This window comes from Ovis canadensis, chromosome 6, assembly GCF_042477335.2.
Source record: "Ovis canadensis isolate MfBH-ARS-UI-01 breed Bighorn chromosome 6, ARS-UI_OviCan_v2, whole genome shotgun sequence".
Lineage (NCBI taxonomy): Eukaryota > Metazoa > Chordata > Mammalia > Artiodactyla > Bovidae > Ovis > Ovis canadensis.
Window position 1 is genome coordinate 102668910 of NC_091250.1, and position 26327 is coordinate 102695236.

The 26327-nt window shown below is 42.0% G+C and overlaps 1 protein-coding gene across 4 annotated transcripts in view; it reads left to right on the top strand.

Moving 5' to 3' along the window:
* The first annotated feature begins 17395 nt into the window (after window positions 1–17395).
* Window positions 17396–26327, top strand: part of RUFY3 (RUN and FYVE domain containing 3) — a 94018-nt gene continuing 85086 nt past the window's right edge. For 2 of the 4 annotated variants that reach the window (XR_011257789.1, XM_069594294.1), the window contains exon 1: window positions 17396–18007. Coding sequence is in view for 1 of the 4 variants with exons in the window: in XM_069594294.1 (XP_069450395.1) it covers window positions 17659–18007 (349 nt within the window). In the remaining 3 variants the exon portion in view is untranslated. Of the gene's footprint in view, window positions 18008–19128; window positions 19197–19375; window positions 19562–26327 lie in introns of those variants that run through there. The other 2 variants (XM_069594299.1, XM_069594297.1) reach the window with 2 other exon arrangements.

Below are 26327 nucleotides of genomic sequence, written 5' to 3' on the forward strand. Positions count from 1 at the left end.
GATAAGAGTGTATTAATACTTAATGCTTAGCCTTAAATGTTAAAAATTCTGACAATAGGAAAATTTCCTATATGACCCTATTGAGGGTTATTGCTCAGTTTTATTTGTGTTTTAATTTGTAATGAGGTCATACAGAGAACTGTGGGAACAATATGAAGATGAGTGGGAAAAGAGGTGGTGATGGAAAAAGTTCTCCACTATTCTGTCAGACAGTAGCCTGGGGAAATTACATAGCTAGTTGTGGAGCAACAGACTTAAAGAGTACTTTTTTTTTTTCATGTATCAGTCTTTTATTTATACTTAAAGTACTTTTGTAATTTTTCACGTAAAGTGAAGAGAATGCAGCTTTGGTAGTCATCTTATTTGTAAGCTAGGATATAAAGTAGTTTTGATGTTTCATTGCCTAAAGTATAATTCTTGAGCCGGAAAGTTACTAATAATGGGTTTAATGTTAAGTATTTTTGTACATTTTATTGTGGTAAAATCTTAGGAAAGAAGGGGAACTTAGTTGAAAATAGAGATATGCCTTAATTACATTAATAGTGAATATTTTTTCATAGTGCTTAATGTCATAAAAATTCCATTTCTCCTTCCATACTGTTGGTTGGTCTTTGTACTTTCCACTTGCAGAAAATCTGATAAGATTACTACTGAGTAAGTGGTAACTTCAAAATTACATTATTTTTTTATATATATATAATTATTCTGATCTTTACAGTAGGGGAAAGATGATGATATGGTGAACTTAAAAATTCTTAGGATGATGCCAGGGAGAAAATGAGAAGACTAGTAAAGGAGCACAAAGGACCTCTTAACTGTTTATTCATTAAATGTTGTGCTAGCTGCTAGAAATGCAGAGATGTCAGTGGTTAATATTTATTAAAACATTTGCCATAACTATCAGAGATGAGGATGCCAAACTTCCAGATTAACTTTCTAAAGGACATTGTGTTTGGGATTTGGACCCAAGATGGCTTACCTTGAGCCTTCATCATTTTAACCTCTGGCTTACAGCTGCTGCCAGCATAGCACATGTGCCAAATTACTATAAATAAAAAAGGAAAATTGGAAGTTTATATTGAGTGTGAAGATACTTTTGTAAGCATTTATCTCCTTATTCTTCACAACTCATGTAGTAACTTCTAGTATCCATACCTCTATTAGAGATGAAGAAACTGGCAAAGAGAAGTAACTTTTTCAAGGTCATGTAGCTATTAAGTGGAAAAACAGGGATTTCATTCTAGCCTTTCTGGATTAAGAGCCCTATCTTGTATTTCCTTTTCTGATATAGTAGAAAAAGTACAGGTCTTTCTTGGAATTAAGTTACTAGGGTGATTTTGAGTTAAGTACCTGATTTCTGACTCATTTTCTTATTCTGTATGGTACTATTATACCTACCTTAGGTATAGGTATATATATGTAATTGGTTAAGAACTGTTAGATAATGGAAAATACATATATTTGTTTCTGGCACAGAATTCCTAAAAGCTTTGTAAGTTCCTAAGTAACAGGAACACTGGGAATATCATTTGTTACAATGAGAGGACTCTAGGTGAGCTTCTGGATGGGAACGGATCACCAGAAAGACCAAGCCATGATTAATAGCTTGCAGTTTTCAGCCCCAGCCCTTCACATTGCAGAGAGGGGAGAGAGGCTAGCTGCTGTTGCTAAGTCACTTCAGTCATGTCTGACTCTGTGTGATCCCATAGACGGCAGCCCACCAGGCTCCCCCATCCCTGGGATTCTCCAGGCAAGAACATGACTGGGTTGCCTTTTCCTTCTCCAATGCACAAAAGTGAAAGTGAAGTCACTCAGTCCTGTCTGACTCTTCGAGACCCCATGGACTGCAGCCTACCAGGCTCCTCCATCCATGTCCATGGGATTTTCCAGGCAAGAGTACAGGAGTAGGGTGCCATCGCCTTCTCCCAGAGGGGCTAGAGATGAAGTTTATTAATTGGTCATGTCTATGTGAGGAAGTCTCCACAAAATCCCTATAGTAGGAGGTTTGGGGACATGCCAGGATGGTGAACACATCCTCATATTGAGAGGATGAGGTACCCAACTTCATGGGGACAGAAACTCCTGTAAAGGGGATCTTCCCAGTCTTTATCCTATGTACTTACTTATCCAGCTGTTCGTCTGTATTTATCATGTCCTTTGTGTGTGGACGTATGTGCATGTTCAGCCTTGTCTGACTCTGCGACCCCAAGGACTGTATAGCCTGTGAGGCTCCTCTTTCCATGGAATTTTCTAGGGAAGAATACTGGAGTGGGTTGCCATTTCCTCCTCCAGATCATGTCCTTTAGTAACGTGTGAACATTAAGTGTTTCCCTGAGTTCTGTGAGCCACACTAGCAAATGAATCGAACCCAACCTCAGACTTCCCAGGTGTCACTGCAGTAGATGTTAAAGAGCCATGGGTTCAATCCCTGGGTCTGGGTCAGGAAGATCCCCTGGAGGAGGGCATGGCAACCCACTCCAGTATTCTTGCCTGGAGAATCCCATGGACAGAGGAGCCTGGTGGGCTATGGTCCATATTGTCACAAAGAGATATGATTGAAGCAACTTAGCATGCACTCACAGACTAAAAGAAGCACAGGTAGCAACCTGGGCTTGAGATTGGCATCTGAAGTGGGGAAGGGGCAGTCTTGTGGGACTGAGGCCTTAACCTATGGGATCTGATGCTACCTCCAGCTGGTGTTGCAGAGAATTACTTGGTGGGGAAACATGGTGTCAGAAGTGTTATGAGTGATAATAGTGTGACAATAAAGGAGAAACACAGGGGGAAAGTGGTTTTTCTAATTCGAGAGCAGGCTTTACCCAGACTCCTGCTCCAGTTTTATCAGTTAGTACCTGTGACTTGGGGCAAGGTCCTTGATCTCTGTGTCTTTCCATCTAAACTGGGGATAGTAGTACATACATACTTAATAGTTATTAGGGTAAAGTGAATTAGTATATTTAAAACACTTGAAAATTTAGTATATTTAAAGCCTTTCTCTTCTCCACCGTATCATCCCAACCCAGGGACTGAACCCAGGTCTTCCCACATTGCGGGCAGATTCTTAACCAGCTGAGCCACAAGGGAAGCTTAAAGCACTTAGGGGCTTCCCAAGTGGCACACTGGTAAAGAATCTGCCTGCCAATGCAAGAGACCTGGGGTCGATCCCTGGGTCAGGAAGATCCCCTGGAGGAGGAAATGACAATCCGCTCCAGTACTCTTGCCTGGAAAATCCATGGACAGAGGAGCCTGGCCGGCTACAGTCCATGAGATCGCAAAGAGTTAGACAGGACTAAGCACATATACACAAACCACTTAGGACAATGCCTGTTAGGCAGCAAATACATGATAGGTATTGGTTCTTATTACAGGTTGTGAGGATCCACATCTGACAGGCAGATACTAAACAAATTACAACTAATAGCATAGTGATTCTTGTTCATTACAGGAACATAGAGAATAAAGTGTACTTGTCTTTGTAAAAATGCTTCTTAAGAAATTAATATTCTAAGTGTGAAGCAAGAGGGGAGAGAGACTTCAGTTCAGTTCAGTCACTCAATCGTGTCCGACTCTTTGCAACCCCATGAATCGCAGCACACCAGGCCTCCTTCTCCATCACCAACTCCGGGAGTTTACCCAAACTCATGTCTATTGAGTCGGTGATGCCATCCAGCCATCTCGTCCTCTGCCGTCCCCTTCTCCTGCCCCCAATCCTTCCCAGCATCAGAGTCTTTTCCAATGAGTCAACTGTTCACATGAGGTAGCCAAACTATTGGAGTTTCAGCTTTAGCATCAGTCCTTCCAATGAACACCCAGGACTGATCTCCTTTAGAATGGACTGGTTGGATCTCCTCTCAGTCCAGGGGATTCTCAAGAGTCTTCTCCAACACCACAGTTCAAAAGCATCAATTCTTTGGCACTCAGCTTTCTTCACAGCCCAACTCTCACATCCAATACATGACCACTGGAAAAACCATAGCCTTGACTAGACAGACCTTTGTTGGCAAAGTAATGTCTCTGCTTTTTAATATGCTATCTAGGTTGGTCATAACTTTCCTTCCAAGGAGTAAGCATCTTTCAATTTCACGGCTGCAGTCACCATTTTCAGTGATTTTGGAGCCAAAAAAATAAAGTCTAACACTGTTTCCACTGTTTCCCCATCTATTTCCCGTGAAGTGATGGGACCAGAAGCCATGATCTTCGTTTTCTGAATGTTGAGCTTTAAGCCAACTTTTTCACTCTCCTCTTTCACTTTAGTTCCTCTTCACTTTCTGCCATAAGGGTGGTGTCATCTGCATATCTGAGGTTATTGGTATTTCTCCCGGCAATCTTGATTCCAGCTTGTGCTTCCAGCCCAGCGTTTCTCATGATGTACCCTGCATATAAGTTAAAAAAAAGCAGGGTGACAATATACAGCCTTGACATACTCCTTTTCCTATTTGGAACCAGTCTGTTGTTCCATGTCCAGTTCTAACTGTTGCTTCCTGACCTGCCTACAGGTTTCTCAAGAGGCAGGTCAGGTGATCTGATATTCCCATCTTTTTCAGAATTTTCCACAGTTTATTGTGATCCACACAGTCAAAGGCTGTGGCATAGTCAGTAAAGCAGAAATAGATGTTTTTCTGGAACTCTTGCTTTTTCAATGATCACAACACTTTAAATATGAACTCATTCTAATAACTAGGACAAGATGGTACTATCCTAAAGTGACTTTGTCAGAGGTGAATTAACAGTAAATGAAGGAACAGAAATTACTGCATTTAATATTTACATCTTCCAAATTTTGTATTCACTTAAACATTTAAAGAGCACTGAGATGTGCTGGATACTGTCCTAACACATGAATAATAAATTGTTAACTATTCAATGTGACCATTTTTCACAGACTCACTTCATGAACTGTAGAGTCTCATGGATAAGAGTTCCAATAAAATAGATTTCCGGTATTGGGCATCAGCACAAAGCAACAACCTGTTGGTTTTATGTCACCATTGTAAGCTATAGGCAGCTACTGAAAATGCAAAATATTAAAGATTAAAGAAGAAAATGTCAAAATACTGATCCAGTAACTTACTCTGCCACTAGCCAGCTGACTAGCTTTCTTCGGGCTAGTCAGTTCTCTAAGCCATAGTTTCTCACCTGTCTTATTTATGGAGCTAAATAAACATATCCCTTTAATTTTTCTTATAGAAGTAAATTTGTCAGACTTCTAAAACCACCTTGAATGCCAAAACTTTAGGTAAACTGAGAAATTACTTTCTGTGATTTTAAAAATGAAAAGTAGCTTAGGTAATGTAAATAAATATATTCACATACCTGACAAAATAGTTGATGAATCTGAGAAGTAGATAAGAGTTGCTTATTTTTTCTTACTGGTTGTATGAAGTAAAAGAATTTTAATATGTTAAAGTAATTTAACACTACCAAAGTAATTCAGGAAAGGCAAAAATCAGTATGTAATCTCCGGTCACGATGAACATGTAACCACTGTCTGGATTGTAGGTGATCCAAAAAAATCATGTAAAATTCAACTAGAGTTCAAACCATGTGAACAATATTGTTTCAGGTAATAATCAAAGTTTTTAAAAATATTTATTATTCTAAAAACATTTATGGTCTGCCATCACAAGTTTAAACATAGAAACACTATAGAAAATTTAACACTACCCACATCAACAAATATAAATGTGTTTTAAATTTTGCTTAGTCTCATATCAAAGTTTTTAATTGGATGTAGTTGCCTTAGCTATGTATTCCAGAAAATGTTTTCTTTCATATTTATTCTTTAAGCTAGTCAGTTGTGAAGAAAAACTGATCTTTTATATTTGCTTCAAAGGGAAGCTTTGAGTAACAGTAAAATTAAGAATGAACATTTTTTAAAACTATAAAATAAAAACTTGAAGGAAAGTAATAAAAATGTACTCTCTTAAGTGAAACAATGACCTCTGGAGTCAGGACAGAGTTTAAATCCCACTTTTACCACTGACTCTGTGTCTTTGGTCTATTTAACCTCTCTCTGTCTCAATTTCCTCACCTTCAATAATATATGATTGTTATATAACCATTTAAGTAATTAAACCATATACATTTAGGACAGCACTCGGCATGTAGTAAGTGTTTATTGTTACCATTAATCCATCAAAAAAAAAAGAATTTACTCCCCATGAAAGAGTTCATTTTCTTTTTGTTTTTATCATAATGGTTCTTAAACCAGAATGCCTAGGGACCAATTGGTAAGTTTAACATGCAGATAACCTGTGCCCCACCTCCACAACTGCTTATTTAGCAATCCTGGTGTGGACCCAGGAATCTGTATTTTTAAGAGACACCTCTGAGGATGCTAACCTAAACCTGAAACACTGCTCTGAGCACACAGCTTTTTAGGTTTCTCTTCACTTATAGGCATGTGAGTGAAATTAATTACCAAAATGAAATATGATGTGGTATTATGCATCATGAGACTATAAAAACTCTAGGGTAGAGACTCTGTTGAAAGGAACAGACCTTCACCTCAGAACAATAACATAGGCCTAATTGTTACTGAGTCCAAGCTCATACAACAGGATAGGCTGATAAATCAAGAGAGGAGTTGTTGAGGTAAGGAATAGTAACTTTATTTAACTATTCGGAAAGCTGTCAGACCAAGAAGATGGTGTCCAAGGAAATACCTCACCCAAGTTAGAATGTAGGCTTCTTGTTTACTAAAAAAGGAGGGGTGTAGTTGGTTGTCACAAACTTCTTAATGTGGGAATCCTTTACTTTTGAAACTATCTTCATAGGTCAGATCACAGAGTTCCTACAAAGCTCCAAAAAGACAAATGTTCCCTGGAGAAGGAAATGGCAACCCACTCCAGTATTCTTGGCTGGGAAATCCCCTGGACAGAGGAGCCTGGCGGGCTACAGTCCATGGGGTCACAAAACAGACACGACTGAGCACACAAGCACATACATACAAAGGCAAATGTTAGTCTCTGTTCTGCAGATTTTATCTCCATGTGAATGTGCTACGTCACTTAAGTCGTGTCTGACTCTTAGCAACCCTATGGACTATAGCCTGCCAGGCTCCAGGGATTTTCCAGGCAAGAATACTGGAGTGGATGACCATGCCCTCTTCCAGGGATCTTCCTGACCCCCAAATTCAAACTGTATCTCTTAATTCTCCTGCACTGGCAGGTGGGTTCTTTACCACTAGCACCACCTGGGAAGCCATTAGTTGGGCTGGGCTGAGTCTATTCTAGGTACGTATGATTCAGAGGTCAATCATAGATGTAAGCAGATAAAAATCTGGAGATCTGTCTTTCTCTTTGCCTTGCAATATATGAATAGAAAAATGTTACATTTTTAAAGGTCAGAAACTTGAGAGATGGCTATCCTGTTTATTTCATACCATAGGCAACATTCTTGTAGCAAAAGCAATAGACTACAAAGGCTAAAGTAAAAGAAACACACCAATATGGAGTCAGATTTTTTCTTCCCTAGAATATAATCACAACATTTTACGTACCATGTCATTGGGCTCCTGGACTCCCTGAAGCTAGAAATCCTTGGACCTCATGGGAAACTCAAAAGGACTGTTCCTTTAACCTTTAAGCATTGCTTTATATGGCCCCTGTATGTATCTGCGCGAGTGCGCACGCGTTGGGAAGATCCCCTGGAGAAGGGAACGGCTACTCACTCCAGTATTCTGTCCTGGAGAATTCCATGGACTATATAGTCCATGGGGGTCACAAAGTCGGACACAACGGAGTGACTGTCACTTTCACTTATGTTTCTAATCATATCATGCTTGCACATACACAAAAAGAAACTGCAGCCAAATGAATGTTTATACCTTAAGCTTCATATTCAGTCCAAATTTTCTGAATCACTTCTATTCAAGGTCTCTGATAGCCACAGAATCAAATTTTGGTAGGATTTTAGAAAGAGGAAATTTTTAAAAATGAAAATTGTTAATTGAAAAAGGGGATGTGGAAAGGAGGTAGGGACATGGGAACTATTTTTTTAAAGTAAATTTTGTGCACTGTGAAAAGGAAAAACTAGAAGATGTCAACTTTGGGAGTAGATACATTGGTGAAAGAGACATATAATACATTTAGAGCCATTAACTGCCCTATGGGGCAGCCATTAACAGCATACACTGGGAACTCAAAAGAAGCTTGTACCTCTACTTACAGAGGGCAGGGAAGATCTATGTAAAATCAGGAGGGAAGTGTTCAGTTCAGCTCAGTTCAGTCGCTCAGTCATCTCCCAACTGTTTGTGACCCCATGAATGGCAGCACGCCAGGCCTCCCTGTCCATCACCAACTCCCGGAGTTCACTCAGACTCATGTCCATCGAGTCCGTGATGCCATCCAGCCATCTCATCCTCTGTCGTCCCCTTCTCCCCCTGCCCCCAATCCCCCCCAGCATCAGAGTCTTTTCCAATGAGTCAACACTTCGCATCAGGTGGCCAAAGTACTGGAGTTTCAGCTTTAGCATCATTCCTTCCAAAGAAATCCCAGGGCTGATCTCCTTTAGAATGGACTGGTTGGATCTCCTTGCAGTCCAAGAGATAAGAGTCTTCTCCAACACCACAGTTCAAAAACATCAATTCTTTGGCGCTCAGCTTTCTTCACAGTCCAACTCTCACATCCATATATGACCACAGGAAAAACCATAGCCTTGACTAGATGGACCTTTGTTGACAAAGTAATGTCTCTGCTTTTCAATATGGAGGGAAGAGAGGGTGTGGCAATATAAGGAATGTCAAACAAGTTAAACATTTATCCAGAGGCAAGGGTGAGGCAAGGGTGGATGTGTGCTAAATTGCTTCAGTGTTGTCAGATTCCTTGCAAGCCTATGGACATCTGCCAGGCTCCTCTGTCCATGGGATTCTCCAGGCAAGAATACTGAAGTGGGTTGCCATGCCCTCCTCCAGATCTTCCCAATCCAGGGATTGAACCTGTGCCTCTTGTATCTCCTGCTTTGGCAGGTGGGTTCTTTACCACTAGTGCCAAAAGCAAGGGTAGAAAGATAATATTGGAAAAGTCGGGGAGGGTTAGATCAGGAATGATCTTAAGGAGCTTAGATAATATTCCTTAGATAATATAGAGAAGGAAACCAAGGTTTTTAAGAATCAGTCTAACATAATTAGATCAACCTTCAGAAAAGTAAATTACTCATTCTAACTGCTGTACACCAATGGAGTTAGATTAAAAACGGGGATGAAAACCAGCTAGGAGTCCTTTGCAATAACAGGCAAGAAGAGATGAAAATTTCAATTAAAACAAAGAGGACAGATTCAAGGAAAGATTTGAGAGAAATTTCGAAGGAAACTTGGAAAAAAAGAATGAAAATTGGAACAAAGTGTGGGAAAAGCCACAAAGCAAAGTAACAAAGGTCAGCAAAAGCCACGTAGTTTCATGAATTCTATTAAGATATTGAAAATCTAAATAGCCACAAAATAATGATAAGCTCCTCTAGGGTGCCTCTCGAGTTCCACAGTATACTCAACACAATTTTGCTGTGAATAGATCATTAAAAAGATATAATTATCAATCTATTAATAAAAGTCATTCAGCATTTTATTTTCTATTATAAAAGTGATATATTCATTATAGACTTCTTAAAAATGCAGAAAAGTAGAAAAATGGAAAAATACATCCATATTTCTACCACCCAAAGAAAAGGGCCATTGTTTGATCTTGATTAAATATATTGCTTGGGTTTTCCAAGTGGCACAGTGGTAAAGAATCTGCCTGCCAATACAGGAGATGCAGGTTTGATCCCTGGGTTGGGAAGATCCCCTGGAGGAGGAAATGGCAACCCACTCCAGTATTCTTGCCCAAAAAATTCCATGGACAGAGGAGCCTGGTGGGGAATAGGCAATGGGGTCATGAATCAGTGGGGTCAAGAGTTGGACATAACTGAGTGACACACAAATATATTACTTAAGAGAAATATATTTCTTTAGAGGCCATTGTACTCTTAATAAACAGGGTGACAATATACAGTCTTCACGTACTCCTTTTCCTATTTGAAAGCAGTCTGTTGTTCCATGTCCAGTTCTAACTGTTGCTTCCTGACCTGCATACAGATTTCTCAAGAGGCAGGTCAGGTGGTCTGGTATTCCCATCTCTTTCAGAATTTTCCACAGTTCATTGTGATCCACACAGTCAAAGGCTTTGGCATAGTCAATAAAGCAGAAATAGATGTTTTTCGGGAACTCTCTTGCTTTTTCCGTGATCCAGCGGATGTTGGCAATTTGATCTCTGGTTCCTCTGCCTTTTCTAAAACCAGCTTGAACATCAGGAAGTTCACGGTTCACATATTGCTGAAGCCTGGCTTGGAGAACTTTGAGCATTACTTTACTAGCATGTGAGATGAGTGTAATTGTGCAGTGGTTTGAGCATTCTTTGGCATTGCCTTTCTTTGGGATTGGAATGAAAACTGACCTTTTCCAGTCCTGTGGCCACTGCTGAGTTTTCCAAATTTGCTGGCATATTGAGTGCAGCACTTTCACAGCATCATCTTTCAGGATTTGAAATAGCTCAACTGGAATTCCATCACCTCCAACTAGCTTTGTTCGTGCTTATTTAACTTATATGCAAAGTACATCATGAGAAACACTGGACTGGAAGAAACACAAGCTAGAATCAAGATTGCCAGGAGAAATACCAATAACCTCAGATATGCAGATGACACCACCCTTATGGCAGAAAGTGAAGAGGAACTCAAAAGCCTCTTGATGAAAGTGAAAGAGGAGAGTGAAAAAGTTGGCTTAAAGCTCAACATTCAGAAAATGAAGATCATGGCATCTGGTCCCATCACTTCATGGGAAATAGATGGGGAAACAGTGGAAACAGTGTCAGACTTTATTTTGGGGGGCTCCAAAATCACTGCAGATGGTGACTGCAGCCATGAAATTAAAAGACGCTTACTCCTTGGAAGAAAAGTTATGACCAACCTAGATAGCATATTCAAAAGCAGAGACATTACTTTGCCGACTAAGGTCCATCTAGTCAAGGCTATGGTTTTTCCTGTGGTCATATATGGATGTGAGAGCTGGACTGTGAAGAAGGCTGAGTGCCAAAGAATTAATGCTTTTGAACTGTGATGTTGGAGAAGCCTCTTGAGAGTCCCTTCGACTGCAAGGAGATCCAACCAGTCCATTCTGAAGATCAGCCCTGGGATTTCTTTGGAAGGAATGATGCTAAAGCTGAAACTCCAGTACTTTGGCCACCTCATGCGAAGTGTTGACTCATTGGGAAAGACTCTGATGCTGGGAGGGATTGGGGGCAGGAGGAGAAGGGGACGACAGAGGATGAGATGGCTGGATGGCATCACTGACTGGATGGACGTGAGTCTGAGTGAACTCCGGGAGTTGGTGATGGACAGGGAGGCCTGGTGTGCTCCAATTCATGGGGTCGCAAATAGTCAGACAGGACTGAGTGACTGAACTGAAGGAGTAATGACCTAGGACAACAACCTTAAGATTAGCAGGGAAGATTTCCCACAACTAAAGACATAAAGAAGGAGCCACAATGAGACAGGAAGGGTAGATATGCAGTATAGTCAGGACCCACATCCCCTGGGTCTGGTGACCCACAAACAAGAGGAATATTTTAATCACAGAGGTCTTTCCCCAAAGAGTGAGGCGTCTGAGGCTTGCATCAAGCTCCCCAGCCTGGTTGTCATGGATCAGTAAGATGAGCCCCCAGCATTTCTGACTTTGAAAACCAGCAGGGCTTATGTTCAGTAGAGCTTATAGGAAACAGACTGGACTCTTAAAGGTCATGTGCAATATCTCACATGTTCCAAGTTCCAGCACAGAGGCAGTAGTCTGAAATGAACTTGGATCAAACCCAGTCAGTGAGGATCAAACCTTGGTGAGGCAGGAGGAAACTGGGACTTCCCTTTGAGATAGAGACAATGGCAGCAACCATTCGGGGAGCTCGTTCTACTGTGATAACATCGGTGCTGTTCAATTTTGGAATCCTCCCTCTAGCTTATTAGCACCAGAGACCCAGCCCTGCCTTACAGGGGGCCACAGCAGCCACACACAGCCTTGAAGCTGAATGGGCCGGGGGCCAGGACTTCCGACCGTACACCCGCAGGAGTCATTTAGAAGGGCACACACAGTCCACGTGGAGCGGGCACCGCTAGAGCGCTCTGGTGACCAGAGGGGAGCATGTTGTTGGACTTCACAGGGTTTCTTTTACAGAAGGCCACTTCTCAGAGATCAGGAAATGTAGGGAGCTCCCTGGTGTCCAGCGGTTAGGATTTGGCGCCTTCACTGTCACAGCCTGGGTTCAACCCCTGATTGGGGAACTGAATTCCACAAGCTTCACTACAAGGCCAAAAAAAAAAAAAAAAACAAGATCAGGAAATTTAACAACCTACCTGACACATAGGAAATAAGCATAGGGAGTTGAGGAGACAGAGGCAAAATGAGGAGACAGAAGCAAATGTTTCAAACAAAGAGGCATAACCTCAGAAAAAACTAAATGAAGTAGAGATAAGCAACCAACCGAATAAAGAGTGTGTGCGTGTGTGTGTGTGTGTGTGTGTGTTAGTAGCTCAGTCGTGTGCCCATGGACTAGCCTGCCAGGCTCCTCTGTCCATGGGATTCTCCAGAGAATACTGGAGTGGGTTGCTATTTACTTCTCCAGGTGATCTTCCTGACCCAGGGATCAAACCCAAGTCTCCTGAATTAGCAGGCAGACTCTTTACCATCTGAGCCACCAGAGAAGCCATCAACCTAATAAAGAGTTCAAGATAAGACCACAGAGATGTTCACCGAACTGGGGAGGAGGATAGAGAAACACAGAATTTTAACAAAGAGAAACCATACAGAAGACCCAAACAGAGCTGAAGAAGATAATAATTGAAATAAAAATACACTAGAAGGAATCAACAGTAGATCAGATGATACAGAGAAATGGATGAGTGATCTAGAGTAGAGTTACTCAAGCCAAACAGAAAAAAAGTTTTTAAAAAGAGGATATGTTAAGAGACCTCTATGAGAGCATCAAGCATACTTTTATAAGCATCCCAGAAGAAGAGAACGGGGCAGAGAACTTACCTGAAGAAATAACAGCTGAAAACTACCCTAACCTGGGTAAGCAAACAGATATTCAGGTGCAGGAAATACAGAGTCCCAAACATGGTGGGCCCAAAGAGGTCCACACAAAGGTACATTAAAATTAAAATCCGGAATTAAAGATGAAGAGATAATCTTAAAAGCAGCAGGAGAAAAGTAACTAGGTACATACAAGGGGACTTTCATAAGGCTGTAAAGTTTTTCAACAAAAACTTTGCAAGCCAGAAGGCACACACACACACACACACACAAACCTACAACCAAGAATACTCTACCCAGAAAAGGGATCATTCAGATTTGAAGAAGAGATAGAATTTAACAGATAAGCAATAGCTAACAGAGTTCACCACCACTGGGAAATAGATGGGGAAACAGTGTCAGACTTTATTTTTTTGGGCTCCAAAATCACTGCAGATGGTGACTGCAGCCATGAAATTAAAAGACGCTTACTCCTTGGAAGGAAAGTTATGACCAACCTAGATAGCAATTCAAAAGCAGACACATTACTTTGCCAAAGAAGGTCCGTCTAGTCAAGGCTATGGTTTTTCCAGTGGTCATGTATGGATGTGAGAGTTGAACTGTGAAGAAAGCTGAGCAGCGAAGAATTGTTGCTTTTGAACTGTGGTGTTCAGTCCTGGGTGTTCTGGGTGTTCTTTGGAAGGAATGATGCTAAAGCTGAAACTCCAGTACTTTGGCCACCTCATGCAAAGAGCTGACCCATTGGAAAAGATTCTGATGTTGGGAGGGATTGGGGGCAGGAGAAGGGGACAACCGAGGATGAGATGGCTGGATGGCATCACTGACTCGATGGATGTGAATCTGAGTGAACTCCGGGAGTTGGTGATGGACAGGGAGGCCTGGCGTGCTGCGATTCATGGGGTCGCAAAGAGTCAGACACGACTGAGCAACTGAACTGAAATGAACTGAAACCAGCTTTAAAAGAAACCTTAAAGGGACTTCTCTAAGCCAAAAAGACAAGGCCGCTACTACTACAAATATAAAAAGTATGAAAGAAAATTATCTCACCTACACGTACTGAACATGTGAGAATGGAAAAGGTATTCCATTCAAATGGAAATTAAAAGACAGCTGGGGCAGCAACACCTGTATCAGACAAAATAGACTTTAAAGCAAAGACTGCAAAGAAGGACATTTAGTATGATAAAGGAATCAATCCAACAAGAAGATGTAACAATTATAAATATATATGCACCCAACATAGGATCACCTAGATATATAATGCAAATATCAACATACAAAATGAAAAACTGACAATAATACAATAATACTAGGGGAAATTTAACACCCACTAGGAGGAATTTTACATCAATTGACAGAACATCCAGACAAAAAATCAATAAGGAAACAATGGCCTTAAATGACACATTGCTACAGATAAACTTATTAGCTATTTATAGAATATTCCTTATGAAAACAGCAGAATATACATTCTTTTCAAATACATATGGGATAGATCACATGCTAAGCTACAAAACAAGTCTCAATAAATTTAAGAAGACTGCAATTTGAAAAGGAATATTATCCCTTCCCAAGTGATATCTTTTTTCCTATCACAGTTCTAAAAAGCTTAGCCTCACTTGGACTGCAAGGAGATCCAACCAGTCCATTCTGAAGGAGATCAGCCCTGGGATTTCTTTGGAAGGAATGATGCTAAAGCTGAAGCTCCAGTACTTTGGCCACATCATGCGAAGAGTTGACTCACTGGAGAAGACTCTGATGCTGGGAGGGATTGGGGGGCAGGAGGAGAAGGGGACAACTGAGGATGAGATGGCTGGATGGCATCACTGACTTGATGGACGTGAGTCTGAGTGAACTCCGGGAGTTGGTGATGGACAGGGAGGCCTGGCGTTCTGCGATTCATGGGGTCGCAGAGTTGGACAAGACTGAGAGACTGAACTGAACTGAACTGAAAAGAACATCCATGACATTGATCTTATAAAAGTTTTAATATATTCTGTGTCCATCCTTAAGATCACCAAAGGGTTTCAGAAAACAGAACATGAATAACTAAAAACAATGCAAATAAAATTGAAAAACACCTTTTGCTTTATTTCACATCAAAATTAATAGAACTTGATTCTTACAGTGGCTTGGATTTTAAAACAGTATAGGAAGATGTTCACTTCAGAAAGGAGCATCAAGATTAGCCTCATTTTTATAACCTGAGCTTCCCTAAATGTTCCAGCTAACTCAGCCCTATATGTCACTAAACCTTATGTAGAGCTGTGATTATAATATTGATCCAAAAGCTAAAAGCATAAGAAACTAGGAACCTGAATATCATCCACCTTTAAAGAAAATGCTTATAAACAGCGTTGCCTGTAAATTTTAAAGGACTCATATGTCAGCTGATTTTCTATATTCATTTATATAGAATGTACATGGTGAACTCTTTTAGCTAATTCATTGTAATTGTTGACATAAAGCATAAATAGAACTGTTTTAAAAGTAAACAGGCACGAAAGACTCAATATACTGCAAGATTCCATAGCATATCAATGTTTCTAACACCTGTAGGTAACCTGGCTAACTGGAAAGGAGAAAGCTGGTAATTTAGACTAGATAACATTTTAACATGTTAGCTTGGTGACTCCCTTGGCTACAACTGGCCTTTCTCAAAAGTCTGATCTCTTTTCTTCTACCTACAATGGGATTGGTATATATTATTGTTAAATTCTTTACTGAAAAACTGAAAAATATCTTTGTGAAGGAACCTGACAAGAATATGATACTTATAAATTTCTGCATGCAAAAACATGGTAAGAGAGCCAGTTAAGGATCACTTTGTTATACAGAAGAAATGAGCACAACATTGTAAATCAACTATATTTCAACTAAAAAAAAAAAAAAGCAGTTAAGAATGGGTAATAAAATATCTGGAATGTTATAGTTGTTCTCTTCAAGGTATTATAGTTTATAATTCCTAAAAGGCAATTTTATTTTTTATCAAGACTCCACCCTCAGACTGAAAAGGAAAGGCCCAGCAAATTTCCAAAATGATACAAATAGGATGAAGACGCTTTCCCCCATTTTGTTTTTATTATTGCAGGTTGTATGCTGTTTTAAGAAAACAATAATACATAGTTAATAATAACAATTATTTCACCCTATTCCAGAACAGGAATCCAGGTTCACAGTACAAATAATTCAAGTAGGCAGTAGTAGCACTGGAATCAACAGGTCAGGAAAATGCCAGAAACTGAAAAACTACTAACTTCCTGAAGTTAGCTTATAAACACCTCTTTTTAAAATGTTTTGTTCAAAAGATTTGTTGATAGTATTAGAAGTCTCACGATAATTTCTTGTAATTTTAAGAGTGATTTTCAGAGAATAACAACAATAGAAAGGTTTACTTTCCCTTTCAGAGAGGGATAACTACAGAGGGAAAGGCAGACCAGAGAAAGAAGGAAAACCAGGTGGACAAAATGTTACACAACAGTGATTTTTAATTACGAGTCAACATGGATTCTATGCCAGCATTTTGCAGTCTGAACACAAAGCTAAACAGCTGGGAAATACTCGGGCACGTTCACGGAATCTAGCGTAAGGAATAGCAATAGTAACTGGAAATTGTCTTTATTCAAGACGGAAATGTTTATTTATGGGAATTACTGGATCAGTAATCGTTGATTCAGATATTCAAGATAAAGCAACAGTGGCCAATTGCTAGCGAGACACGGGTGATATGAAAGTGAAAACTGTCTACCTGTAATAGACGCTTGTCATATAAATTCTAAGCTGTTTGGTTTAACACGCATTCATGCGCACCCGGAACACCGGAAAACCAGGGAGTTAAAGTCAAAGCAAATATAAGATTTTTATACAGGGCACATGACAGCGAACAATAGAGGTGGGGGAAGGTGGACACCCACCTCTGGTTTCTCACATAAAAATCTCATAAATCAAAACCTTGAATGAACGGTTCAAGTTATAGTGTGTGCAAGGCAAACGGTACAGTTTAATAAGAGGGTGGGGGGAGCGGGTAGGTTCCTATTTAAAATTAGCTCTCGCCTCTTCTTCAACCCAGATCTTTGTGCCTCCGTGCTACTGATGAAGTTGGGCGGTTACACACACAAGCGCCGCCAGCTATTTCGCCGGGTCTCCCATCGTTCAAGCACCGGGGGTACACACACCTGACCGCTTAGGAGGGCCGTGCCGGGGGCGGGTAAGGACCGGGCTCCGGGCGCCGTCTCCTCCCCCGGGTCGGGAGGGAGCTCAGCGCCGCGGGAGCCGGGCGGAAGGTGGGCACTGGGAAGAGAAGGAGGTCGCCCCCTAGGGGAGCCGCGCCGCAGGCCCGGGGCCGGGGCGGGAGGGGCGGGCGGGAGGAGGCGGCCGGTAGGGAGACCGCGCCGTCGGGCGGGGCCGGCCCTCCAGCTGGCTCGGACCCCGGTGGGGCGGGCCGTAGACGGAGCGGCAGGGCCCGGACGCCGGCCCGTAACCCAAGGAGAAAGGGGGCGGCGGCGCGGACGGGACGGGGCGGCGGCTGCCCGCCGTGACCCTCTGCTCCCCCGCCCAGGTCCGGGCGCGAGTCCGAGGCGGCGGCGAAGGAAGGAGCCAGCATGGCTGAGACCTCGCCGCCGCCCACCGCCGGCGCGGAAAGTTGTAGCGAGGAGCCGGCGAGGGGTGGGAAGCAGCGGCCGGAGGAGCCGCGCCGCGCTCCAGCCGGGGGTGCGGACCGGGAGGACGAGGCGGGGCCGCCGCTGGCCTCCCCCGCGGGGCAATCGGAGCCCGGCTCTCCGGTGGCCGCCCCCTTCTTCCTGCTCTACCCGGGCGATGGAGGCGCCGGCTTCGTAGCGCGCCCGCCGCCGCAGCAGCAGCGCTCCTGGAGGACCCCGCCGTCGCCGGGCTCCCCGCTGCCCTTCCTGCTGCTGAACTACCCGAGCGGGGGCGGCGGCGGCGGCAAACACCGTGAGTGGCGGCGGGGAAGGCAGATGCCGGCGGGGAAGGGAGATGCCGGCGGGGAAGGGGGGCCTCGGCCGTGAAGGGCCAGTCAGGCTGCGCGGAGCTCCGCCTCCCGCTGGCTCTCCGGAGCGGAGCGGGGCGCCGGGCCAGTGGGGAGGAAGGGGCGCTGGGGGCGGCTCTCGGGAAGCTCGCGTCCCGGGGTGCAGGGGTGGCGGTGGTTGGGGGGACGGCCGCGGTCCGGGCGCCGGACTGTTTACCTCCGAGTCTCCCCAGGCCGCAGGCTCCCTCCCGGCCTCCCCATCCCTCCCCTCCTGGGCCGGGCGTTAGTCCTTGCCAGCCTCCCACGTGCTCGCGGATCGCAGCCCCGGGTTTCGGGTGGGAGTCGTCCCTGGAGGAGTCGAGGAGGGGGCGGCGCCCGGAGCCCGGGCCGCGGGCAGGTCAGCCGGCTGCGGGCTCCCAGCGCCGCGGCCGCCGAGTAGGTGTGGCTGCTGCGCCGCCGCCGCCGCCCGCGTGGCCTCGGTTGGACCACTGAATTTTTTACGAGCGTTCAGTCTACACGCGTAAATATCACAGATCCGTCCTCCCACAGTGGGAAGAGAAATCAGGAACTGTGCGCGGGGTGATGAGAAGGGAAAGTGTGACTTGGGGAGGGCACCTCTTGGGATGATCTCCTTTGACAGGAAGAGGCCTCCACCTTTTTAAGAACACTGTCACCGGAGCCCTCTGAATGCAGAGGACCCACTTTGTGCTGGATCGGTCCAGAAATGTCTGGCGCTCCTTGCTAGTGAGCGCGGCCCTAGAGTAGGCAGTGTGTACACAAGACTTGCGGGAGTGTGAAGTCTGGTTTAAGACGACAAGATCTTAGAGTGTGAAAATGTGAGTGAGGAAACAAGGCATGAAATAATTGCCAAAAACTTGGCTTGTTTGAGTTCTGAAAAGGGAGACTTGCCTAAGGCGAAGAGAGAATCAGTCTGTGTCTGTCTCAGGTCTGTCTCAGAGCTAGAAATTTCTTTTTTTAGCACCAAAGCAAACAGTTAATGTTCTGCATTGCCAAGAAACCCTGACATTGCCCTTTCTTCCTCTGATCCGTCCCCTAGAAAAAGATTAACATTAGTTGAATATTTTCTGTGTGCCTGTGGTGCGATGATCACGATTAACCCTCACATCGCTATAAGTCAGTATGCCGCTTTTTCAGGTGAGGAAGCTGAAAATCAGTGTGTTTAAGTGATTTGTCCTAAGTAACAGTGTGAGAGAAGGAATGAAGTTGACCAGGTTCTTTGCCTACCGAGTCCAACGCTCTTTGACCGAAGAGCAGACGTCCAATACTGTGATTGGATGGTTCTTTCCTAAATTAGGGTCCATTGGGTTCACCTAGAGGGAGTCTTTTGTTAGCTTCTCTGTTTTACTTACCTAGAATGGGGGCCAACACTAACCATTGACTAAGAGTCTTAGTAAAATCTTCTTCTGGGTGTTGCAGTAATCCACTAATCTCCAAAAGGGAGTATCTGATATAACTAATATTGTCAGAAATGAGTCTTTTTATAAGCAGGGGAGGTGAAGGTAAGAATATTCTCAACACTAGTTTTCATTTTCTAAGTAATCTGCTTTCTGATTTGTTCTTTAAGCACTGCCTTCTGCTTCCTAAAACTGTATTATTGTATACTGCTTATTAACCACTCATTGTAGAATAAAGATCCTCCTCTCAGTTCTTTATAACTCTGTGTAACAGTTGTGGTAGAAGGTATAATGTAGAAAAAATTTTCAGTTATTGGCCAGTATCTGTTATGGGCATTACCTGAATTTCAATTGATTATTTGGATTCCTTCCTCTTATAAGGGCTGACTTTTTTTAAAAGTATTTTCAGAAAATTGGGGCCTTAGCTTGATCAAGATCAGCAGTGAGAATTTAAAGCTTAAATTTTGTAACTGTGATTCCTTGGTCTCTACCTTACAATAGGAGATATGTGGCATAATTTGTCCGCACATAAAGTTCTCCTGGTCTTAATTTCTGAAATAGTTTATACATGTGTAAATACCCAGAAAAATTATTGGGAAAATATGTGTCCCACTTAACACTTTTTATAGACCAGTCACTGAGGGACAGTTTATATTGTAAAAGATCACTGATACTTAGGTTATTCAACTATACATTATCTTAAAGTGGTTCTTATTTTGTACTGTTTTTATTTTTACCTGTTATTTTAATATATACTTTAGAATACACATACTTGGAAAAAGGAATACCCTTGATATTAATAAAATATCCTTGTTGCTACTCTGTAGAGTCAGTGCAGTATTGTTTTGTGTAATGTACTTGGATATCAGAACCTGGGGTCTTCTGATTCCTCATTTGAGCAACCTCAGACCAACTGTTTTTAAAAGACTTCTCACTTCAGTTACCAGGGCAAGTACTTAGACTCAAACTCAACCTCAACCTAATGAATATTTGCTTCTTGAACACCAAATTTTTAACTCTTGCTAATGTATTTGCCAGAATTGTATACGTATACAATAATTTTGACAGGGTGTGTATTAAGGTATTATTTTTTCTTCATTTTAGAAATCTTGACTGTACTCAGAGATTTAAAAAATTAACCTTTACGTTTGTGATTAGGAGCTTTGTTGTAAATGACACCGATGAAGAATAGCAAAAATGTGTGCAGAGGAAGTAGCCTAAACTGTGCAGGAATCATGATATATAAGGTTTCAGTGTAAAATCTTGCAGGATATATGGTCTATAAAAAAACTCAATGAGCTTAAATGCAATATGAAACTTTTCTGATGTTCCTTGTCAGATTGTGTCAGATTCTGACTCTGTGTGCTAACAATCTGCTAAATTTTTATGCTTCTAGCTTTTAAGTCTCAAAATTCTATCATGCCTTTTTTTTTTTAATAAAAATTACAAGTAATGCATGCATCTGTTCTTACTCTTTAAATGTTTTATAGTGCAAAAGTACATTGAGCACCAAAAAAATTACAAAGTACATTGAACACGAAGTGAACTTTCCTCTTGTGGGCCCTCAAGCCCTCCTGTCCCCCGACTTCTTCCATCAACACCATAGTTTATTATCAGAGAATACCACCTTTGAGTTTGGTGAGTTTTCTTCCAGAACTTTTGCAGGCATTCACACAACTGTGTATGTTCATATTTCATGGGGCATTCTCCCCTTGGCATATGACTGTTCATTCCAGTTTTTCATCAGCTCTCTGAGAAGGAGCTTCTTGCATGCCACAGCCCAATATTTTTGAAACCAAGTCCCCCTAAAACACAATTCTTATGCTGAGCTTATGGTTAAACCCTCTATTGAAGACTTCATTCTCTTTCTTGTCCCACAACTGTTCCCCTCAGGATTAAAGAGTATCAAAGAAAAGGGGGGATTGAAACCAAGCAGGACCCTGTGGGGCCTTTCCAGGCACAAAAGTCATTCTGTGTCCCCCATTTCTTGTTTGTAAAAAAAAAAAAAGCCTTTAGACTCTTAGGCCTTTTCTGAGTGCCAAAGAGCAGACTCAACCCAAGGACAGGTTAATGAAGAGGACAGTAGAGTCACAGGATTCCATTTCTAGTTTCTCCTGAAGGGATATAGATAACAATCTGACACATACCTTTGAATTGTTCTGTAGAAACTAAGACCCCCACCCAGGTGGAAGATGTCCACCACATGCAGATCTCAAGCATAGTAGACCCCAGACTGGTTGGAACCAGAAAGTTGAGATTCCTGAAACAGAAGCATGTTATCAGCCAATCAGAAGAAGGTTCTTGAGCTGATCATGCATCCTGTGACCCTCTCCTCTTGCTGGAAGCCATCCAGGAGTTCAGGTCTTGTGGGCATGAGCTGCCCGTTTTGCTTGCTTGGCATCCTGCAAATGAACCCATACCTTGTTTCAAACGCCTATGACCAGAGTTTGGCTTTCTGTGCCAAGGGCACACCAATAACACTTTTATTTTTATTTTATTTTATTATTATTTTTTTCCAATAACACTTTTAATGCCTTCCTTTTCCATCTTAACTTTTGAGTTGTCTTGTGGGTGGACAGAATGGACAGGAGATGGCTTCTCCTTCCTCAGTCGAAAGGAAAAGGCACCCCTGCCATCTGCATGGTTATCAGCTTCTGCTGACAGCTCTTTTCCTCTTTCAGCTCTCAGAGCCACCACATACATTTGTGTTTAAGGCAGTGCCATGCAAATAGCCCACATCTCTGCCTTTTTCTCTCTCAAGTACAGCAGTGTACAAAAAAAGTCACACTCTCATAGAAGCGGTTTTCTTTCTGTATTTGTGTGTGCTGTTTTGAGATGGGAGGAGGGCTAGGAAAGGAATAGAAAGAAGGGAGAAAAAGCCTTGGGGAGGACTGGCAGCGTTACTATGACTACCCACTTTAAAGTTGAGTATAAGTAACAGTGAATGCCTTGGTTGAGCCCTGGAAAGTACAGAGGATGAGGCTTCTAGAAGCATTCAGCTGTTTTTCACAGAGACACTTTAAGAGTCCATGATTTAGGGAAGGAACTTTCGTATTTACATATAAAACCAGGAATGTGTATTTAAGGGGAGAAAGTCAATTTTATGTTTCTAGTTTCGTACACACATTTACTGTTTAAAGATATGTATATATTATATATGTAAGTGTGCATATATACATTATTTGTATATGTATGTATTCATTGACTTTAGTTTATTCAACGTGGAAATTTCTATTATTATGTCTCTCTCCTTTCTTCATTGTTCAACAGTACTATAGAAAACATTATACCTGGTTAGGAGCTGAATACACATTAATCAGTTCATCTGCTTTTTGCTTTTTAAACTTTGAAAAGACAAAAGTACTTTTTCTGGTTTTGCAAATATAGAGGCCTCTGCCCCAAATCCAGAGGTATGAAGGGAAGGGTCCAGCTGTGAGAACTGAAAAGTTTTGCGCATTCACCTCATTAGTAGGTTTTTGCTTGATTTGTGACTTTTAAAAAGAAGCCTTTTTGTTATAATCAATGTAAAGCAGTGCCTTTATTTACAGCCTTGTAATTCACAAATCTATGACCATCAGCTCTTTTCCAACTGTGTTCAGAATGCAAGGAGCCACTTTCTGATCCATTAAATGCTGTTTTGTCAAATGGCAGTTATAAGGACTCATAAGAAAAGGGGGAAAACCTCAGAAATGCAGCATCTTCAGTGTGTAATTGTTTGTAGCTTAGTGACTACCAGAGACCTGTTAACTCTTGACCTTGCTCAGTTGCTAAGTCCTGTCCGATTCTCTGCGACTCCGTGGACTGTAGCTCGCCAGCCTTCTCTATCCATGGGATTTTCCAGGTAACAATACTAGAGTGCGTTGCCATGCCCTTTTCCAGTTTAGTCCTTAAGAGTATCTATTAATAAATCCCGATGGGTCCTTTCTACACACAGTTGAAATGACCTGGGATCCTGAGCATTTCAGGCACTGGGTTGGGCCCCAGTTCCTGCCTCATGACTAAATTAGCTGTCTGGCTCTTGCCTCCTGATGTAACTTTCATCACCGCTGCTGCCTGGACTGTCGCAGTTGTCTCCCCAGCCATCTTCTCCCCTTCTTTTCTGCCTACTTTCTTTTCTTTTACCTGCTCTTCTGGCCTGGCATTATCAAAAAATCCTGTTAGGCTTTTAATGGACAAAGCAACAGTTTCAGAATATTAAATGTAATCTCTGAGCCTTTGACTTTGTTTTGGCTGCTCTGCTAGTGATAATCGTGGGTTCGTTCATTCAGAGTTTTCTTATCTCTTAGTTCTGATCTTAGCTTCATTCTAGATACTATAGGATCCTAAAAGGCTGTTCATTAGATGACGAAAATTTTACTGTAGTTCTATAACCCAGACAATTATTATTATTTCTTTTATTCTCCATACCCAGACAATTATGAATAAAGAATGTGACTAGCAAGATAGTCATGGTACTTGCTGCTGCTGCTGCTGCTGCTGCTAAGTCACCTCAGTCGTGTCCGACTCTGTGCGACCCCATAGACAGCAGCCCACTAGGCTCCCCCATCCCCAGGATTCTCCAGGCAAGAACACTGGAGTGGGTTGCCATTTCCTTCTCCAATGCAGGAAAGTGAAAAGTCAAAGTGAAGTTGCTCGGTCGTGTCCGATTCTTAGTGACCCCATGGACTGCAGCCCACCAGGCTCCTCCATCCATGGGATTTTCCAGGCAAGAGTACTGGAGTGGGGTGCCATTGCCTTCTCCGAGTCGTGGTGCTTAGTGGCTACCATTTCTATGAATAGAATATTTTTATGTGCTAGGCAGGCAGGCAAAAACTTCACATGTATCAGTACTTACCAGTTTGGGGGGTTATATTTATGAGGTATTTCTTAGAATTTCCATCAGATAGAAGAGCCGATACACAAAACTACTCACTTAACAATGAAAGCTGAACAGAAAAAATGGGGAGGAGCAGTGCCTATAGAATTCATACAAGGAGATAGATGGGTGCAACAGAGGTTTGTGATCAGAGTGTTTGACTCAATCTCTTTAAGTGCCTGATCGAAACTATTACATAAAATCTGATAGTAACCTTGGATTTAGAAGGTTATATTCTGGAGATACTGATTTTTTGGTTTTGGGGAGCTTATCTCAAACATCAACACACATCAGAATCACCTGGAGGTCTTGTTAACAGAGATTTCTGGCCCTGTCCCTAGAAGTGTGTGTGTGTGTGTGTGTTTTGTTTTGTTTTGTTTTCTGTTTTTACTGAGGTATAATTGACATTTTTTATTTTATATTATAGTTGATTAACAGTGTTGTGTTAGTTTCTGGTGTACAGCAAAGTGATTCAGTTATACGTATACGTGTATCTGTTGTTTTTCAAAGTCTTTTCCCATTTGGATGATTACAGAATATTGAGCAGAGTTCCCTGTGCTGCTCAGTAGGTCTTTGTTGATTATCTGCTATAAATACGGCAGTGTGTACATGTCAGTCCCAAACCCCCAATCTAACCCTCTCCCCACCCATCCTCCCTTGGTATCTATTATTGACATATTATGTTAGTTTTAGGTACACAACTTGATAATTCAATATTTGTATATATTGCTTTTTTTAGAACTGAAAGATAGAGAATGAATTCACATTTCTGAATAGTCTGGGTATCCAAAGCTCATGTAGTTACTCACAGTGTGCTCCCTCACCAAGGCCTTAAAGAAACCATTTTGGAGAGAGGGCAGTAAAAAAAGTTGCTGGGTGGGAGAGACAGCAGAGCAAGGGTGACAAAGAAAGCAGCTTTTCAGACTGAAAGAATAGTATTGGCCTCAAAACATGTTCACCAGAATGTATTTTGTCTCACATCTTTTCCCTTTGTGACTTTTAAAAATTTATTTATTTTTAAGTGGAGGATAATTGCTTTACGATATTGTGTTGGTTTCTGCCATACATCAACATGAATCAGCCATAGGTATACATATGGCCCCTCCCACTTCAACCTCCCTCCCACCTTCAGAAGCTAAGAGAACATATTTTTCTAGTGTAGGTCATAGGTAGTAAAAAGTCTAGGTGGATGATGATAAGAGTTTAGCCTTATTAACTGGATGAAATGATGATAACTCCTTGTCAGCTAATATTTTTGAAAATTCCTGAAATAATTAAACAAATTGCATAAAAGACATGCTGCTTCTCTGTCATTGCACAGGCAACTAGTAGCCATCATAAATAAAAGTAGAATCACATTTTAATGAACTTTGCAGAATATCGCACCTATCACATTTCTACGCAAATCTTATTGACATTATAATGTCTTCTACAGTGCAAAGTAGCTCAAATATGAGCTTTTAAATTTATTCTGGGAATAATTTAATAGTATACCGAAGCATTAAAGAATTGATTTGAAATTATGTGAAAAGAAACACTTTTAGATTTACAAAAACAGTGGTACTTAAGAGGGTACGTATCAATATGGTCATGTCCTCTACTGTAGGTAGTTGAATAACTGTGCAAAGTTAATTCATAGTCTTCCTAAAACATAACAGATCAGGAAACAGGCACTGCTGGGCCAAGATCTTACTCTTTGCAAAGAACATCTTAAGTGTGTGGTTCTAGACTTGCTCTATACGGAGTAGACATGAAACTCCGCATGTGTCAGGAGAGTGGCGTGAATGGTGGGGCAGAGGTGGGAAGTTCTGAAACCTGACAATCCATAAGGAAAGGAGAGATTGGCAGACTGTGCCAAGTGGCACATAGGAAGCAGAAGAAATGAATTGGTTCAGCGGGTTACCTTTTAAAATGAGGTTCCTCTCTCTAACCATACAATCTTTTAGGGACTCTCCACAGACATTTATCTGCTTCCCCTGCCTTTTTTTATGAACTTAGGAGATGCAGTCACTGGAT